This window comes from Motacilla alba, chromosome 1 (assembly GCF_015832195.1).
Source record: "Motacilla alba alba isolate MOTALB_02 chromosome 1, Motacilla_alba_V1.0_pri, whole genome shotgun sequence".
Taxonomy (NCBI): domain Eukaryota; kingdom Metazoa; phylum Chordata; class Aves; order Passeriformes; family Motacillidae; genus Motacilla; species Motacilla alba.
This window is the reverse complement of record NC_052016.1, coordinates 38346915-38367142: the sequence shown is the minus strand read 5'-3', so window position 1 is coordinate 38367142 and position 20228 is coordinate 38346915. Positions and strand designations below refer to the sequence as shown.

The 20228-nt window shown below is 45.0% G+C and overlaps 1 protein-coding gene across 2 annotated transcripts; it reads left to right on the top strand.

The window, feature by feature from the left end:
• The first annotated feature begins 1030 nt into the window (after window positions 1-1030).
• On the top strand, window positions 1031-19339 carry MFAP5 (microfibril associated protein 5). 2 transcript variants are annotated; one of them, XM_038151052.1, is made up of 10 exons: window positions 4704-5238; window positions 5871-6691; window positions 7083-7145; window positions 9828-9875; window positions 11039-11062; window positions 13304-13339; window positions 14121-14156; window positions 14878-14965; window positions 15833-15906; window positions 16498-19339. In XM_038151052.1, exons 2-10 carry the CDS (start codon window positions 6415-6417, stop codon window positions 16614-16616), a joined length of 765 nt encoding a protein of 254 aa, XP_038006980.1. In that variant the 5' UTR covers window positions 4704-5238; window positions 5871-6414; the 3' UTR covers window positions 16617-19339. The 2 variants fall into 2 exon arrangements, with proteins under 2 accessions (XP_038006989.1, XP_038006980.1); XM_038151061.1 differs by lacking the exon at window positions 11039-11062 and having other exon boundaries at window positions 1031-5238.
• The last annotated feature ends 889 nt before the right edge of the window (window positions 19340-20228 follow it).

The following is a 20228-nucleotide window of genomic DNA, read 5'->3' as shown; positions in this document are numbered from 1 at the left end:
CTTCCTCCTCTCTTTCCCTATGTCGTTTCCATTTTCCCCGCCCGTCTCCCCTGTTGCCAGTGCCAGCCTTGCCCCCACTGCCTGGTGCCTCCATCATTCCTAGGCTCACCAATCTGATCGGAGCCGTGCTGCCCGCAGAAACGCACGCTCTCCCAGCCATGCCCTCCCCATCCTCGTGTTCCAATCCCCCCTTCCTCTCTCCTCATCAGCCCCGTTACATTCTTCCTAGCCTGACGCCGGCAGCGAGTCTCCTCCCTCATTCCCTCCCTCTCTCCTTCCCTTCCTTCCTCATCCCTCCCCCTCCTCTCCCTGCAGTGCTTCCCAGCCCTCGCTGCAGTGCAATCCATCACTCCCAGCAAGGTCCTCACACCAGGGGAGGGGGAAGCCTGGCTCCCTGTGAGGCAAGGGTGGGTGGGCAGGGAGTGCAACTATCTCCTCCTTTGCTAGGAAGTGAGAAAAGCTCGCAGAATACAGACCCTTCTGGAATTGAGACCTCCCATCTGCTTCCAGCTATTTTATTTATTCCTTTACTTATTTAGTCTCTTTGTTTTCAAAGAAAAATATGTTTCTGCCAACATTCCAATGAGGGCGACTGAAAGGAAACCAAGGAGACAGAGAACGCCAGAGTGAGAAAAGCTTGTTCAGATAGAAGAACCGGGAGACAGCACTTGGAGGGAGGGGAAAAGAAGGAAAAAAGGAGAAAGAAAAAAGAAAAGAAAAGAAAAGAAAAGAAAAGAAAAGAAAAGAAAAGAAAAGAAAAGAAAAGAAAAGAAAAGAAAAGAAAAGAAAAGAAAAGAAAAGAAAAGAAAAGAAAAGAAAAGAAAAGGAAAGAAAAGAAAAGGAGAAGGAAAGAAAGAAAAAGAAAGAAAGAAAGAAAGAAAGAAAGAAAGAAAGAAAGAAAGAAAGAAAGAAAGAAAGAAAGAAAGAAAGAAAGAAAGAAAGAAAGAAAGAAAGAAAGAAAGAAAGAAAGAAAAACATGGCAAAAAACAAAAACAAAAACAAAAACAAAAACAAAAGCCAAACAAAAAAAACCAAACAAAAAACCAACCAACCAACCAAACAAACAAACAAAACCAAAACAACACCAAGAATGAAATTGGAGAGAAACCTGAGATGGCAGACATGGCAAGAAAACTCAAGGAGTAAACAATAAATAGCCAAAGGAGCCTTGCTAAAGAAGTTTGATTGATATGATGAAATAACATTTATATTTTAACAAACAAATTCAGTGGGCTTTGATTTGAATGCAAATATTCTATACAGCTGCACACAAATAAAAATCCAGGGTTCTTTATTAATTGTCTTTTAATTTTTTAATTTAAGAAAAATAACTTAATGGGTAAATGGTCAAAGGTTTTTTCATAAGAAGATACATATCAGTGCAGCTGCATTAATGGACAGAGTCAAGAAATTATTAGAATAGTGCCAAAGTAGATTTTTCAGCTACCAGTGTTGCCCCTTTACAGGCATGTTGTGAAGGTCCTGTTGATATATAGAATGGTCTATATTTGTTGCTGTTTTCATCTCTTTAAAGCTGAGGTGAGCTAAAGCAGTGCAGGCCTTTAACATGCACACATTTCACATCAGGACAGATTTTCATTAACATTGCTTGCCTTGATATCAGTCTGCCATTGAATAGAATAGTGACTACACCTGGGGAAGGTCACAGGAAAATTCAGGTGACCTGGTTGAAGTCAGCAGTACCTACAGGAAACACAGTGATTTATATCAATGTGGTTGCAGTAATGCCCAAAATCTTCATTCAGATTCCTGTAATGTCAACTGTAGAATAAAACATAAACGAATATTTAAGTCAGACTTTACAGTCCCTGTGAAGGTATAGGAAATGGAGGGATGCAAACCTGAAAGTGATGCTTCCTAATTTCCCCACAATGTAAACCCTCATCAATCTATCTGCTAACATAAAACATCATTTGCATTTCTTCTACTCAGTACAACTTGTTCTTCTTTCAGAAGCAGGGTGAGTGCTGTCAATGCTGACACGGAGAAGGACTTCAACATTTTGAATATTTTCAAACTGGATGTGGCCAGTTTAAAAAAAAGGCTTTGACAACAGATCTTTCATAAACATTACAGAATTTAACGCAAATGCCTTTTAAAGTTGACAGCTTTCACCCCTTCACCAACAATGTTTAAAGCTTACAGGGTATGCTATTTTTAAATATCATTAATACAGTTTTGCTGGCTTTGGACTGTTAAGGTAGACAAAACCAATAAAATCTGTTCCACCATGGAGGACTACTAAAATACACTAAAATGGTATAAGAGGCTGGACTTTAAGTAAGACAGATACTGTATTGTTTGGAAACCTCAGGTGTGACTTGATCTGTGCGGAGCAGCTCTGTGAACCTGTCTGTGTCAGTGTAAGACACAGCTCTACTTCCCAGCAGTGACTGCTTCAGCCAGCTCTGGTTACTGCTGCAGGGCATGATTGCTGTGCTGCAACAGGAGGATTAATCCTGCTGGCTTTGCTCCAGAGTTTGTGATGTCCACAAGAGATGGGAGAAGGGGAGGGAGAATCCATCACGTCCTTGCTGGTGTTTGACCTGTGTCTGCAGCCTCATCTGTATATAAAATTGCACCAGTTGAATTAAATATGGTGTTTCTATGTGCTCCAGAGTCTGTATGGACACACATAACTCAGCCTGCAGGAGGGATTTATATGTTTGTTAAGCTTAAAGTGTTATGCATCCCCTGAGAGAACAGTTTTGGAAAAAATTCCCTGAGAAAGGCCATATTTGAGCTCACATCCTTGGACAAAGCAGAGGTTGGAGGAACAGGTGAAACAGCCAGGAAGAATCCTGTACCCTGAGACAGTACAAAGGATCAGAAAGGAAGGATGTTTGTGATAGTATGAACCACAGAAAGAGCAGAGAAGGAAACCCCAAAGCACAACCAGTGAAGAAGGAAGGCCCTGACAACTCACTGTAAGCACCTTGGCCGTGAGAAGCCTGAAGCACAGGGACAAATCAACCAACCACAAAGCAAAGAGCTCACTTATTTCCTCTTTTGTGCTCAGTTCTTCACAATGCTGAATGGATTTGAAGGAGCTGAGTCAGTATTAATTAGAGTTTCATGGACGACCTTTTTGTGTTTTGTGACTGCAAGACTGCCTGCCCTCTATGCACTGCCTTGTTGATTTGGAAATAATGGGGTGAAGAATTCCTTATTTTTGTAGATGGGACAACAGAAAATATGACTGTGAGTAAAATAGAGACAAATTGTGTGTCTAGGCTCCTGTACTTGGCAGTATTCACTCTTCTACGATGTGATGAAGATGTGAAGCTCCCAAAATTGGGGATAGATGGATCTGGCCTTTAACTCATATCCCTTCCCATTGATGACCTCACCAACACCAGTGGAGCAACTGCAGGATGATGTCAGACCCCAGGTACTAAAGGAGCCCATCAGCAGTAGGGTGCCAAGAAAATTCCTTTCAGTCCCGATTCACACGACTACTAGAGCTGCATTATTGACATGATGCACTCACAGATCTCACAGCAGTTCATTAATTTCTTATCACTTGGTTGTAACTTAATGCCCTGTTACCATGAGGATATGTGAAGTCCCCAGAAACAAAGAGGAGAAGTAAAAGTCTCCAAGACCTTTGCAAATAGCATGCCCCAGGATCACTTAAACTGTCTGTTCAGATGCTGTAGTCTACAGGGTAAAATGCACCAAGAGACTTTAATTTCCAGGAAGGCTGATTTTGTATCTCATCCAAAATATGCTACCATTACTACAGCATCCCAGATAAATATGATGGGATCAGTACCAACTGGAAAGGAAGATAAGTTTTTGCTGAATCACTGTCACTGCATCTGGTCTTAGGTAAACACCTACAGGCCCTTGGGTTAGCACTTGAGGGAATATATGTATAGACGTGTTTCCTCTTTGAGTCACCCACGCCATTTACTGTGGCAAACAGTTCTTTTTTGAACAGTTCTTCCCACTGTACTGTGGCACTGATACCTTTTAAACTTTTAGAAGAAAGAGTGCTTTACCTTGAGTCATCAGCTGTAGATGTCCCCCAAGATACCCTGTGATGGAGGACAGCAGCATGCAAAGCAGAAAAGAGCAATGTGAGTGAGAAGGGAACGTGCAGAAGTATGTGAAGTATTCATCTCTCCTAGCCATGAAGGGCGTCCAGCAATCTTTGTCAATGTCCATGATTATTTTCTATCCCAAAAAAACGAGTTGAACAGTTGCTAATCCAGTAGGCAGAAAAAGAGGAGAGCTAAGAGGAGATGCTTCATACCAGATGAAGGCCTGCAGATGCAGCGCCACATGTCTTGGAGAATGTGCTTGGACTGCAAGAGAAAAAGGGGCGTTCGCATGCCGGTGTGCTGCGGCTCCCTCCGGTGTCCACCGCGAGCAAGAGCAGCAGGACACCTCCAGCTATTTCTCTGTGGCTTCTCTGGTATGTAAAATACTGAACAGCTTCCAGCGAGCAACTCCATCACCAGCAGCATCGCCCCCATCAGCACTAAGCTCTCCAAACGGAGTGGTTTTGCTAGCACAAGGGATCTACCCGCATCAAGCAGCTGAGAGAGAATGTCTTCCAGTTTGAAAGAAAAATTTAAAGCTCAAGAGCAATCAGCAGAAACCTCCTCACCCAGTACTGGCTGTGAATCCTGTGCTCTGTGGGAGACGGTGGTACATCAACACATTGGTAGATGACAACATTTGGCATCGATGAAAATTTCCAAATAAATGTGTTGAAAACTCACCAGGCCTTCAGGATGTTTTAGTTAGCCTCTTAAGCGGTAACAGCTCAAATGACAGCACAGAGGCACAGAGAAAAACAAAAGCCAAACCAAGGTGTGTGGAAAATTGTCCAAACATAGTGCTATGTGGACTTCCAGAAAAAGCCAAGGATATGAGACGATTCCTCAAACGGGTGGTGGTTATAACTTCCATCATATCCTTCTGTTTGTTTAATGACCCCTTGAGCATTTCCAATGGACTCGGTTTTAGCCAGTCCCTGAAAGCAGGAATGGTGGTGTCTTGCTCCAGTGAAAGAGAGGAATGGTCTTTGGGTTCAGAGGGCTGCCCTGGTGAGCAGGGAAATGCTTAGCTTTCCCCAGACCCTCTGCACCTCTTCTGGTATGGTCCACCACTCATGCATCCTCCAGAAGTCTTGGGAGGACCACAAATAAGAAAGAACAGTTGTTTTCCCCTTGAGCACTGCCAAAACCAATGTTCAGCCACTCTCAGGTAAGAAGTGGTGACTTCATTTATGTCATGTGTGGGCAACATGGGTCTCACGTGGCAAGGAGGACACAGTGAGCATTTCCTTAGCAACTGTATATAAGGCATTGTAGGATTTTATTTTCAGTTTGCAATTAGTTGAGAACAAATGGGGTTACCAAGCTACCAGGATGAGCCTTAGGGGACACAGCTTTCCCTTACAAAGTTTCTGTCTTTCATTGCTGTATGAGGCAGGGAGCTGGGGTCATTTCCTAGCCTTCTCCTTGGCTCCAGGACTGAGATTGTGTCTTGAAGCTCATCCAGCGCCTCCTCAAACCCAGCAGAGTTGTTACAGAAGCAGTAAAGGGAAAAAAAGGGAAAAGAAGGCAGTGAAAGCAACAGGAGGAGGTCAGATCCAGGGGCTGTTGGAGGAGGAGTTAGGGGAGAGTGGCTATTCCAGTGGGACTTGTGGGGCTTGCACCTCCGTCAATCATAAAATGCACCGTGCTTGGAGACACGGGGGAGTCAGGGGGATGGCAGTGAAGGTCAGGTCTCATTCATCGTCTTCCTTCTCAGTTTGTGACTCTCTCATTTTCCAATTTTTTTTTTCTTTTTTTTTTCTTTTTTTTTTTTTTTTTTTAATTGTCTGTCTTTCTCAGGCCAGAACGGCAGCGGCGCTGCAGGACGGGCCCCGTGGCCGGTACCTGTTCCCGTTCCTTGTGCTCCCTGCCTGCCACGAGCCTGCTCCAGTGGGAAGCCCAGTCCCTCCATCCCGCCGGGAAGCGCCAGCAAGGCAGCAGGGTGATGTCCCCGCTGTCGCTGCCCGCCGATGCCCTCCTGCCAGCCCGTCTGCCCGCCGGCCCCGGCCCCGCCACCGGCCCCGCTCGGTGCCGCGGGGCGGAGAGCCGGGGGAGCATCCGGGCGCATCCTGCGGGAGAACGGGATGCGGGCTCCGCAATGTCCCTGTGCCACGGACAGCCAGGGAAACGGGGAAGAGGACCGGAGCACTGGGGCGGGGGGGACTGGCGGCAGCTGCGGCGGGAAGCGTGGCTAGAGGTAGCGGCCTGAGGAGAAGCCGGGCTGCATAGAAGGGCAGGACGAAACGGGACACCAGTGTGCAACGCAGACCCAAGAATCCATCCCTGGTGCTGGGCCATCCTGGGGGAATGGGAGGAGCCCCTTCGCAGGACAATAAACTCTGGAATGAGGGTGTGGGCTGCTGCTCCTCGCTCCCCCCCTTCATTCCACATGCATGATGATACCATATCCCTCCATCTCGCTGGCTTCTTGGTTTTTTTTGTTTTGTTTTTTTTTCCTTTTTTTTTCCCCTTTTCCCAGAAATTGTATTTTGAAGACAAGCAAAAGGAGAACGTGTTCTGGGTGTGGCTGCATGTGATTTACCCAATAGCCAAAGTGGGGGGGCGCCGAAGGGGAAAAACAGAGCGTCTGCTGCTGAAGGGAGTGGAAGCTGAGGGCTGCAGTAAGTGATGGGGACCCTGTCTTTTCTTTCAGTGCTCCTCGAAATAACTGAAAAGTAGAAGACAATGGAGGGAGAGAACGTGGGGGAAACTTTTCGTTGCATGCTGAGTGTGTGTGTGGAGCAGGGCTTAGCCATCTAAATGAGAAAAGAGTTGGGGACTGGAGAAAGGAGATGGAAAAGAGGAACAAAGCAGGTGGTGTTATAAGTTCAGTCCAGAATGTTTCAGAAATACCTGGAAAACTCACCACATGAAAAGGGAGACAGGAGGGAGGCTGAAAGACCAAATGGTCTTGAGAGGAAAATGGGTACAACAAGCAAAGTTTTTGAGGTGTAGGGGAGGGTATACCAGTTCCTGCCTTAGCTTTCCTCTGTTCTCTCCTCCACTCCACAGGGATGAAGATCTCTGGAACCTGTATACTGTTTTGTGTCTTAACACTCTTCTTGTCCCCAGCTGGTGAGTCCTTATGCCCAGGGGAAGGATTTCTTCCCCATCTGGGCCCCTCGGAGTTTCCTACACAGAGTAATGTGCAATGATCTACGGATAAAGACAGAGATATGTGGAGGGGTAGAGAAGGGGGAAGGACTGAACAAGAAAGGCAAGGTGGATATAGGATTGTAAGGAAAAAAATAGGAACTGGAAACAGTTTCCCATCTGTGACACTCTCCAGTAAGTACTGGGAGTCACAAGAGACGGAGGTCCACAGCTTCTACTGCAGGTATGTTATAGTAAGCAAAACATCCAGATCAAGATGAGAAAGAGGGTTAGCTGTGCTTTGCGCTTACTGCTGTACCACCTGTGTATGCACGATCTGCAGGACATTTCCCAGTGCTCTGCAAAATTTGTTCTGTCACAGTTGTGACATGTTTGCTGTCACTAGCAGTTCCTGCTGGAATGACCTCATTCCAAGCCACTCAACTGCTGGGAGGTTTTGTAGTATTTGTACAGCTGTTTTGAGAAACCTCACCTCTGTAGTTCAGACCATTTTCTGCTCTTGGTGGTTGTGGTTGTTGTTATTCTGTTTTGTGTCTCCATTACTTTGTTTGCTTGGAGATACTTTGGCAAAAATTGAGATTTTTTTTTTTTTAAATGGCACAATGACAACAAAAAAAAAATAAAACAAGAGGGCAGTATCAGACATTATAGTCAGAAGACTTGGGACAGATAGTGAAAGATTAATTTCAGTGAATGGACAAAGCTTTGCCCTGGAAAGACTGTATGTATCACTTTCAAACTAGGTTATTCTAACACCCTCCTTGATCCTGCCCTCATGCTGAAAGCTGATTCTGTTCCAAATAGCACTTTTTCCTTGAAAGGTGCACAATAAACAATGTCATGTTTATGACTGTGAAGTAGGGAGGTGAGGCATCCAAGAGATGAGCTTATAGATGGACTGCAATTTGAAACAGGAATAAAAAAAAAGGCCATGGTTTTTATTGTACATGAAGGAAGCCTGAAAGGAATATTTCTTAATTTTGAGTATTTTGTTTTAGCACTTCTCTTTGGGTTTGTTTGTTTTAACTTGGAAAATAACAGGAATCACCAGCTGGTCTCTCATTGTTTCTTTTGATTTTGGGTAAGCTACAGATTTGGTGAGCTGCAGTTCTAGATCTCAAGAATGAATTTTCTGCAGCTTGGATAAGAAAGTCCAGTTGTTTATAAGGCTTGTTTATTGGGTACCACAGTAATTATAAATTGAAGTGATTGAAGGTGGGATAAGAAAATCACCCTTTTTGTGTCCTCGCCTCGTATGAAGAGATTTCACTTATGTCCTTTTGTTTTAGAATTGGACTGGTTTTCTATTCAAGCCCTAGGGGAAACCAAGATTCGTAATAGCTGACTTTTCAAAGTTAGAAAAAGGGGAGGAGCCAGCCTGTCTTTTCTGCACATCTCTTCAAATTCAGCACTGCTGGCTTCTGCAATGGTTTCAGGATTTTCATCCTTCCTTTTGCATCAGTAACAAATGAGAAAGTGCTCAACACCATTTTCTTCCCTACTTCTTACAATTAAGAGATTAGCCAGAACAGGGGAAGTTTTGGGCTGTATTGAATTGTGTACTTAAGTTATTATGCATGTCTGGCCCTCCCTGGGTTAATCGCCAGCAGCTGGCAGCAGGGTGGGGAACAGAATTATCAGGGTCCAGCAACTCCTGTAATGCTGTAGAGCAGGATTACGTAGGGGTCCCAAGAGACCCTCTGTGGCCTGCGAGTAACTGCCCTTGGAATGTGGAAGAACTATGACAAAAACTCCAGACCTGATAGTCTTTACCCACACAGTGCTCCCATTAAGAGCAGAAAGCTGCAGGCTGAGGTCGCAGGACGTAGCGGGATGTACTGATTTTTGGGCTGGTCATGCACACATCCCTGCAGTGCCCCAGATCGCTGGCTTTTTCCTGCCAACTCCTTCCTTCATCCCACCCCAGTTATGCAGACATTTCCCTCGTCTGTGGCTAGCAGGAAATATTTTCCTATTCCTGGCTGCTGTAAGGAAGTTGCTCTGTCACCCTTTATATTTAAACAAACAAACAGTCTAGCCCAGTTCCAGTTCCTTCCATGTAGCATGCACAGCCAAGCCTTCATCACTCCCCTTCTCCAGTTCAGCCAGAGACTGAGAGGGGAAAGATTATCTGCTCTGTGCTCCATACCCTGGCTGGATGATTTGCTTAAGGAGCTACAAAACCTGCAGTCTGCTTTTTACTGTACCAATGACTCAATCCATGCCTCCAAGTAAATAATTTCCATGACTCAGTTTCCTCTTTTATAAAATAGAGATAGGGATTTTGCTCAGCCTCCAGAGCAGGGAGGACACATCGATTTTTTTTTTTTTTTTCAAAATGCATCAAAAGAAGTTTCAGAAGTGCAAAGTCTGGTAGCAGATCTGGAGGTATTTACTAACTCGACCCTGTGCCTAGCCATTGCCCCTGGTGGAAGCAGCAGGGATAGGATCAGGACCCGCTGTATCCACGAGCCTTTCAACAGCAAATGCAGCCAGCAGTGGAGGCTGAGGCTGAGTGGAGAGCATTTCTCCCTTCAGCAGAGGGCAGTGGTGTCTCCTGGATAGATAAACATTAAAATTTCACAAAGCCCGCAGTCTATAAAAATCTGTCTTTTGTCACGCCCCTCTCTTCTTCTCTTGCAGACTGGTTTCCATGGATGGTCAATGGGCAAGAACTGGAAACTGCAACTGGTAAGTATTACAGGCATGTCAATGTGCTGAAGATTGCTTGTGTGACCTAGTTGTCCCATGGAGTTACAGCCTGTTTATTAGAAAATACTGTTCTCTGTTTCTTTGTCTCTGACATTGTGAGCTTACCTTTCAGTGAAGACTAAACAAGCTCTCCAAGACAACCTGCTTAGTGTTACACGCTCTTTACAAATAGTTCTCTAGTGCAGGGGTCCTGAACACTTAGCCGAAGGGTACAAAGTTATGCTCACAGTCAAGGGTTGTAGGAGGTCCACAAAATCTGGTACGTCTTCAACCATGAGTTGCTTGGGGAACTCTACTGCTGCTCAGAAAATTCCTAAGGAGAATGGTGCACAAATGGCATGGTGCTTTAGTAGTGAGGCCATGGGGAAAGGATATTGACTGATCTTCTTACTGGCTGTGTTGTTGGGGGTGAATTGATTTATCCCTCTAGACCTTAATCCATTTTTGCCACACAGTAAGATAAAATGAATGTACATTTACATCATTCTTCAGCACCCAAAAGGACCTAAAGGGCTTGCCTTTTCTTCAAACCTGAAGCCCCTGGCTAAGCCTGCAGCCATCTCCCAGCTATGATCCTATGATATGTAATATCTGCACTTTTCCAGAAGACTATTCAGAAGCCAGCCCAAAACATGTCCTCCAAGCATCCTTTCCTTCATGCTTTACCTCTCTACCACTACCTCAGCTTTGTCATCAATTGCTTTTCAAAGAAACTCATCCACTGATGAATTTCTGCAGTCAAGGCTAGGTTTTGGAGTTGCCTCCGTCCTTCTCTGCCATGGGTGCCCTCTGCTGTCTGTCCTAGTGCTGCAAGACCCCTCAGCACCTTCATTTTAGAAGTCTTTCTTTCACATCAAGATGCCAACAACGGCCATATCTGAGAATTCAAAATATGCCTTCAAAATACACTGAGGGTTGATACAACATGTGCACTAAGAAATCCAGTCCCAGGCCAGCCACCAGAAAGGGGAGTGGATACGGGCAGGTTGGGGGTACTGTGTTTGATTATGTATTTGCTGGGTTGGATCCCACTGTCTCATGAGCCTATGATGGCAGGAGAGGTAAATCAAGCTGGCTCTGGCTGCCTGTGTAAAGGACCATAAAGTAAAGAAAAGCTTTTTCAAGGACATTTTCTTTTCCAGGTGGAGTTACCCCTGACAGCTCTGGTAAGCTCCAATCTCTTGGCATCTTCATGCTTCTTTTTCCCTTTTCACCACTGCTGCCTACACAGTCACAGAAATTACCCATTATGCCCGGAAACTCCTCATCCCACTTCTGATGCGTGGCAGCATTCTTCCAGCACTTACAGCTGTCTGGGTGTCATTCTTGTGCTCCACGCAGGGAAATGAATTTAGGGTGACTTAATGGTCCATTCTCCAAGGAAATGCCAATCTCACTTCATGTATCAGGGCTCCCTGAAGATGTTTCCACTGCATGAATCCATGAAATTTAAAGCTCACATGTCCTTGGGCTTCCAGAGAAGGTGGCAGGAACAAACAGACTAAATGATGAGGGTGAGAAATTGGACAGGCTCAAACTGGGACACAGGCTGTGTGTGTGTGTGTGTCTGCTGACTGGTAACAGATGTGCTTCAGTTCTCAGGAGACAGAGGTGCCAAAAATCCCCTGAAAGTAGTAGAGCAAACCCTGAGCATTGTTGGTGCAGGAAAGTGGAAATTCTGTTCTTTCGGTGCTGTCTGCCCCACCGTGCCTGTGTCTCGGGGGGCAGCAAAATATCTGTGAAGGGAAGGGTGGATGGAGGACTTGGAAGATAAGCACTTAGAGCACACAGTGCGTGTCCTTAGGGAGTGGAGATGGCCCCAGGAGAAGGACACAGAGCTGAGGGAGTGTAGGCAATTCCAACAATGGGCAATGGAGGAAAAAAGAGGCTCAAGAAGGAGCCTCCCCACTTTTTCCAACCCCACTCTGAGTTCAAATCTGTCACCACTGGCCTTGGGTTATGGTTTCTCTCTCTGCTGGAGCAGTCTCTCAAACACATCCCTCTGAGGTGGTGACGACCAGGCAGGGCAGGGAGAACACATGTGGTCAATGCTATGGGTCAGAGAGAAGCAGCTATGCATGGCTGTTTCTGGGGAGTGTGCTCTGAGTGCATGGGAACTCATCTGAGAGTGGTGTCTTGTTCTCTAGAACATCAGCTCCACAGTTTGTCCCTTGCCCTACTCTGCTCATCAGCTGGCTGCAGTATTTGTTGTGGGTCAGACTGCCATGAGACTGAGTCAAGAGGCCAGCTGGAAATGTAATGAGGATAACTGAAAACTGCAGATGAGTCGAGGGGCCAGCTAGGAATATAATTAAGATAGTAAAAGACTGCATATTTTGGTTAAGATCTTAAATAAGTTAGAGTTAAGTTAGAAATCTGGCTAGCAAGAATCATGTACTCTAGTTAAAGTGTGACAAAGATATCTGGAAGTAAAGCTTGGAGTGACAGGGGATAGACGGAGAACTGCAGAAGGGCAGAAACCATAAAAATAACTGGCCTCTAAGAATAATTGAACAAGAGAGGCTTGGACAGTGACTAGCAGTTCAAAAAGTCCTGCCAACCGGACACAGGTGAAGAGTTCACCATGAGGAAGATGGCTTTCTTCCTCCTATATACCCACTCCCTTATTTCAAAATCCCACCGACCCAATTAAGAGGATACAATTGCCCAGCCATAATAGATATTCAGCTAATTATAATGCGAAGCAGGCAGCTAATGATTATGTGTTAGGCATCCATAGAAACCACGTGAATATATAAAACCTTTTTTAGATAAATAGAGAGCAGGAGTCTGCAACTTCTCCTCACACATACCTTTAGAAATTATTCCACAGGTAATAAATACCCTTCTTTTCAACTTTAATTAGTTGAAGAGTTGTTTGTCCATGCTTCAAGACAATACTGGAAGAGGAAAGTGGAAGCACGATATTGTATCTATGATGATGTATGATCTTTGTGGTTGGGATGGGAGGTGAAAGCAGCTGTGTTCAGCGTATGAGGCCTGACAGTCTGTAGGAAGGTAGATAGGACTTCGTGTCCAGACCAGACTGGTGGTGACTGACCTACATCTAAAGGTTAAAAGACTAAAAGTGAAGCCTTTGCAGCAGACTTGGGCTTCAAAATGCTTACTATGGAGGGATCAAGCAAAACTCTTTGCAAAGGATGTGCCATTGGGAGCCATCTTTGGTCTGTAGCATCCTATCAGCTCTAGCACACCCAGCATATTTGCAGAGAAAGCCTGCAGGTACTCTGACAAATCAGGTAATAAAAACACCATGATCAGCATTGCCTATGAACCAGATGTGAGATGGCTACTAGTCAGGACTGGTAAACCATCAGCAGAACACTGGCAGGAGGGAAGAGACTGTAAGCTTAAATTAGGATCTTCCAATACATCTCTTTTTCCAGGTGCAGCTGCCACACCACCTGTGCTTCTTCCTCCTGGTGAGTTTATTCTCAGTTTGCAACCACGTGTTGTGGACCCTCCTTCCCTCTCCTCACACAGTCCCTTACACACCTGGAATCCTGCCTTCTCTGACTGCCCCTAAGCCCCACACTCAAAAAGATTCATTCTCTTTAACACACATGTTTTGTCCATGCTTCTGGCTAACACTATGGCACCTGAGCAGAAGCAGAAGTCCTCTGTAATTGCTCATAAGAACTTGCACCTGGCAGTCAGTTCTCTGAATTCCTTTCCAGTTTGTTACTGGGTAAATTATAAAATGTACTAGTTTGATGTGGTACAGAGGGATTACTTCATCAGAGGGAGTAACAAACCAACCTCTTTTTGACCCCTTGTCATGGACATTAAAGGACCAGTGGTGTTGGGATGCTGTTTCTTAAAGATGTGTGTCACTGGTCCTTGTGAAGGGCAGTCACAAAGTCCTTCACCTCTTGACTTGATAAAGGGTAATTACAGCAGCTAAAGAAATTTACCTGGCCTTTTAAGTCAGAATGTCTCTACCCTGTAATTTTGAACAGTATTGGTAATGCTTTATGGGAAAGCTTAGGCAAATTTTTAGTGTTGTTGACTGCTTAGCTGGCACTAGACTCACATTGGATTTGTACCTTACGGTTTCATGTCAGTAACAATGAAATCTTTTTCCACATTAGAAGTTACAATGGAAAGTTCTTGAAAGAGTTTTCCAGATATTTGTTTTGATTAAGCTGATTTCTAGGAAGGAACCATGGTAACTAACTAACTTTGCTACCCTCTGTCTTCCAGTTCAGTCTGACAGCGAAACAACAACGGCTTCATCAGGTATGTTTTAAGTTTGCTGCCTGCACTCTCTCCCAGACCCACTTTCAGGCACCCTGTTAGCTCTCCAGAGGGGTTCTGGCTGGGCACACAGCTCTGTCTCCTGGAAAATTGCTTTAAATTGTTCCTTGAATTAGAAGTACTGGAGAATGATGGTAATAGAAGCTGAAGCCTTCTCCTGGATGGTGTGCCTGGGAAGGGAGGAGCTGGCAGACCAGCAGACCAGATACAATGGATCAATATTGTGTCAGTGTCAGTGTCCAAGACCTGGCATTTCAGAACAAAGAAAATCCATTGTAGTTAGTTACAGAGTTGATTGTTCAGAAAAGAAAGAAACTAGATTTGTGTCCTGAAATGTGATAATTGCACATCTATTAGAAACGCATGTCTTAAATATGCAACTAAAATTTACATTTTCTTTATATGTGTCTGTCTCCTTTACAACATGTGCCTTCTGTATTGTGGGGGTCCAGTGGGCTTGGTTTGAGTTTCACTCAACTTTCCCTTCTTTTTGTCTTGCGAAGAGAGGGGATCAGAAATGGCTGCACTATTTTCCTCTCCTCTAAATCAGCCCATCTCTCATATGAGAGCAACAATAGAGGCTGGGGTCCTTCCCTTCAAGCCTGGAGGACTGTACCTAGTGATAAGGTTATATTTGTGCCTGAATGAGTGCACCCGGCTGTGATGCTGGGTTGCACCTCCGTGTTTGTGTGTGTGTTCTCAGACTGCCGTGAGGAAAAGTTCCCTTGCACGCGCCTGTACTCTGTTCACAAGCCAGTAAAGCAGTGTATCAGCTACCTCTGTGTTACAAGGTAAGAAACCAGCAGTCCCTAGGAAAAGCACTAAAAACTGCCCAGAAATGGTATGTCCAGTTCAGTAATTGTTCCTTTTGAAGACTAGAGGTTTTCTCTGGGAACCTATTGGTGAGATGAATCCTATCCCCAGAGCATCCTTTCAGAGTAATTATTTAAAACAGCACAATGGCTACAGTCTGTGCAGCACTAAGGAACTGTATTGTGCCCTATATTGTAATCCATATTTAATCCATATTTATAGGGCCATGAAAATCATCGGAGGTATGGAGCACCTCTCCTACAGACAGGCTGAGAGAGCTGGGATTATTCAGCTTGGAGAAAAGAAGGCTCCAGGGAGAACTCATTGCAGCCTGCAATACCTAAAGAGGGCTTATTAAACAGAGGGAGAGCAATATTTTACATGGGGAAATAGTGATAAGACAAGGAGGAATGGTTTTAAACTGAAAGAACGGAGATTTAGATTTGTTGTCAGGAAGAAATTCTTTACTCAGAAGACAGTGAGGCACTGGCACAGATTGCCCAGGGAAGCTGTCAATGTCCCATCTTTGGGAGTGTTCAAGGCAAGGTTCGATGTAGGCCCTTGAGCAACCTGATCCAGTGGGTGACATTCCTGCCCAAGGAAGTGAGTTTGGAACTAGGTGATCTTCAAGGTCCCTTCCAACCCAAATCTTTCTATGATTCTAAGATTTCATTAAGTCTTTACAAAGATTACTTTGCTATTGAGCACCCTTATTCTTGGCAAAGAAATTATAAAAATTTAGGATTTGCCTGCTCACTAGTGAATATACATGTTTATTCCCTGTTGCCCTTTTTTGTTTCTTTGTGTCCCTGTGCCTTCCGCTGCTGATCCCGGTGATCTCGCAGTGTGCGTCGCATGTACGTAATAAACAAGGAGGTGTGCACTCGCATTATCTGCAAGGAGAATGAGGTCATGCAAGGTGAGTGGTACCACAGGCTAGCCTAGAAAGATAGCCGCAGCCATCTGATAGAGTCTCCAAGCTGTCTAGTTGGCTTAGACCCTGATCCACATGCGATAGCTTCCCTGGACTTTGAAAGAGCTCTAATGCAATGCAGTCTTGGACATTATACACATGCCATGATAAAAAAAATGGGAAGTAGAGATTGTGCTACTAAAAAATATGATAGCTCTCTATTCCTCGACCTTGATCATGGTCTAGTAGTCCCAGACACACCCTTACTCAAAGTTGTACTCCTTTGAGGTTAAAGAGTAAATCTCAGTATTTCTGTTCATGAATATAAGCAGGATCCAGTCTAGATTTTTTATGCAATCTTTGTTGCAGCAAAATAAAAGTTGTTTTAACTGTACACGTAAGGTACATGCATAAAGCCAGAAAGAAATTCATAAAAGCCTAAGGACTTGCTTTGCTTCCCTCATGTATATGAGGACTGAGCAGTTTAAACTGTTTCTGTAGATGCAGTGAAGGATGTACCTCTAACTATTCTGCTGGTGAAGAATTTGAAGGAAGCTTTGATTATCTGTCAACCTGTGTGTGTCTGCTTGTCTTCAGATGAGATCTGTCGCCAGCTGGCTGGCCTTCCTCCTCGACGTCTCCGCCGATCCGGGCAGCCCCTGCCTCTCCCTTGCAGACAGCTCCTGGAGCAGCAGCGCAGGCCTGATGCCCTGTGAGCTACCGACAGTAGGAGAGGAAAAGGAAGAGAGAGAAGTCATCATCCACTACCTACATTCCAAGACAAGTGCATCTTGTTTGTGATTCCCCCATTGCTTCCTTGCTTCTATGCCTTCTTCTACATCCTCTTCTTCAGGTGCTGCAGGGCACAGAGTACCCTCCCTGCCAATCTGTCATGATAGCTGTTGTCATCTTTATAATCTATTACTGAGGATAGGGGACTCTCCCCTCTTTTCTCTCACACTCTACCTGGCAGACTGTGAGCTGCTCATTTCCCAGAGGTCCTTATAAATGTGCTGCACCTTCTCTTGCTTCGCCCCTGGAGAGAGCCAGAAATGGGGACAGGATGAAGTCCTCCCCAATGGTACAGATGCCCTAAGCTGCATCTCATCTCACCTTCATGCCCTAGGACTCCTGCCCTAGATTTCTGGCCTGGCATCAGCATGAGCTCGGATGTGGTTGGTCAGCCTGAGCCACTCTGATTCTCCCGAGCCATTGAGTTTGCTGTGTTATAGCACATTCTCCTCCTTGTGTCTGCTGGCCTCAGGGAAGTGACAGAACTAGGAGATGAGCTGTCATGAATCCAAGGCACTCCTCCCTGGATGGCAACAGATCATTTATAACTACCTCTGGGAAGTTTTTGTCTCAAGCCCATTGCCTCCCTCACACACATCTCCTACCAAAAGGAGAAAATCTGCATTTAGTATGGGATTATATTTTTCTCAAAAAGATTATGTTGGATCAGAGTGCTGCTTCTTCTACTCCTCCTCTCCTCTCCCCTGTTCTTGTCCCTCCCTTCCCTCTGAAGACATCTCTTGATGCCCATTCCAGGCAAGTTTCAGGGAGCAGTAATTGCAGCTGCCTCCACTCCTAAGCCCAAGAAAGCCCATGAAGAACCTGTGTGACCTGACATTACTGAGACCTTGCAATGAATTATCTTGTCTTGGTGTCTTGTCTTGGTCTGGCTACCTCCACACTCTCCAGTTGCTGTGCCTGCTTTCAATCTCCAGTTGAGTTCCTACCTCCTGACCTGGAAGCTCCTGCGCAAAGCAGGAAGGAGCTGCAAATTGGAATCGGATGTGGGAGCAGAATCATTATCTGGGATTGCTGTTTACCTGGGACCTGGGATTTTCCTGCAGAATCTCTGACTGTGCTGACCTGCACAGAGCCAGGTGCTGATGGGGAAGGTAAACATATCTGCAGGTATAAGTGCTTATACAGGCCAGTCTGGGCAGAAGAACTCACTGTGGCAGCACTGGATGTCTGGTCTGCTCAAGGACTGTGTTTTCTAGATACATGGAGAACATTTCCAGGTATATGGGCAGTTTTCATGATGCGGCCAGGTAGGGTAAGTGGGGAAGAGCAGTCTGAATTGTATTAATCACTCCATGTGACTCTTAGTGGAATGATTCTGTGGGGCACCAGAGGATCAGCAAGACCCTATGTTGTTCCCAAGTAGCTGAAAGCCAGTTTGCTAGATTTGGCATTCAATCCCCAAGCATTGTCTGCTGAACCCTTCAGTCTTGCAGGACCACTGCCCTGTTGCACAGATCCAGGGTCACACAGTACTGGGGACAGTTTGCTGCGCAGAGGCAGACATCTCAGAAAAAGAGCAAAACAATTTGTGCAGGACCATCTCGGCAGGACCTGCATTTCTGCTGTATGCAGCAAGAAGCTAATCACATCCTCTGTGTGGGGGATGTAACCCTGTGCAGACAGATTCCATATGAGGTCAAAATTAGCCCTAGATGGACTAAATCTCTCTATATTTATCCAGTGTACAGGAGAAAGAATTCCAAATCACACAGTGACTAGAATTTTTTCCTACATATAGGAACCCTGCACTGCTACTCAGAGGATGATGCTCCTCTCGAGTACTCCAGGCTCATGAGACTAGGAATGAAGGAGGGATTTCTTTGTACTGAGAGGGTGCACATTTCTGTAGAGAGGAGGGTACTGAGAGCTTGATCTCAAAGACATTCAAGCCAGTGGCAGCCACTGGCTTCCATGCCACAGGGACACCTGTGAAAATTGCCTGTGTGGAGGAAGGTAGGATGGAGATGGATCTTGGAAATTGGACTGGGTCAAGTCTGTTCTCTGTATTTAGAGGTGAATATTCATTGCTATAGATACATAACTGGGTAACATAGCTACTGTACAGCATATAAAAAATTAACTTTCATACAGGTTGGGAAGTGGTTAGAAGCCTTTCTGTTGCTTTCAGCAGGGACAGGAAGAGGTGCTCCTGTCCAGGAGAACACTGTTTTAATGCTAGAGTCTATATAATCCATATTAAAAGAAAATTTATTTCCTGTTATTCTTGACAACTCTCATGTGTTTGGGTTTATTTGTCTCTTGCTGTATTTCCTCCAGATTTGTGGGTATACATGATTGCATAGAGAATCTATCATTTGGAAGCTTTTACTCCCTGCTAGCCTAGTCCTTTGCTGTCACCCTCCTCTCACTCATGAATCACAGCTCATGGGAGTTCCTGGGAACGCTTTTTTTTTCCTAGAGAAACATAACATTTTCTCCAGCATTTTTTTTTACCATGGATAGCTGTGCTAGATTTTCCTGACAATTGTTAGATGCTGAACACAGGGATAACTCCTCCCAGCCCATGAAATTTGTGCTGAGGACACATCTTTTTACTATGCACATGCCATGACTTTCTGGTGGAGAATTAACATCTCCAAATAAAATGGCAAGGTGACTGAAATAAGAGAAAAGCTTAATAAATATCACATAAGAAGAGAAGAACTTGCTTACTAAACTGCTTAACTCAATAAGGAGAATATCTGAGAGATTACATTAAAAATTACACATCTAGGTCAAAAGGATTAGGAAAATTTCCTTTTCGTTGATTTTCTGACTTTGTCATGGTTTCATCAGACACTGACTGATATTTTGGTTGAAAAGATGCTCAGAAAGCACTGAGACATGGGGAACTCTGAGCAATATCTTCATATGCAAGCAGTCAAGTCTGCATTTAGATGGTATTTCCAGAACAAAAGTGGCTGTGAGCCAAATTACCCATTAAGCTGCCTCTGGAAGTGCCCCATAGATCTTCAGGACTAAACCACACAATGCAGATTATTGCACAACACTCTCCTCTACTCTCCTTCCTGGCTGAAGCTGTGGTGTCCTGATCTCAGACTGCTGTAGTGGGTACAGCCTCAGCCCCAGTGGCTGGAGACACTGCTCCCTCCTACACAGGGCAGCCCCTGCTCTGTCTCATAAACTCAGCCATTGCAGTGCTCCTGCATTGGCACTTTCCCCTGGCTGTGTGAGCCAAGCACAACATATGCCATCAACTGTTTGTAATTCAGCTTATTCTTCCCTTTCCCTTACACTAGAGTCGGCCCACACTTCATTGGCACTTGTCCCACACCCAGATTTATCACCCCTGCCACTCCAACCCGAATTGCCACAATATCTGGAGGTCACTTTCTCTACCAAGCCAGGGAAGTGGTTTTAAATACGCCTCCAGGTAGGTGTGCTGCTCATGCAGTTGGGCTAGCCACAAAGAAAGCTGACAGAGCCCTGGTTTTAGAATCATGATTCTGCATTTGTGGCTGATTTTCACAGCCTCTCCTGACCTGGAGCAGCAG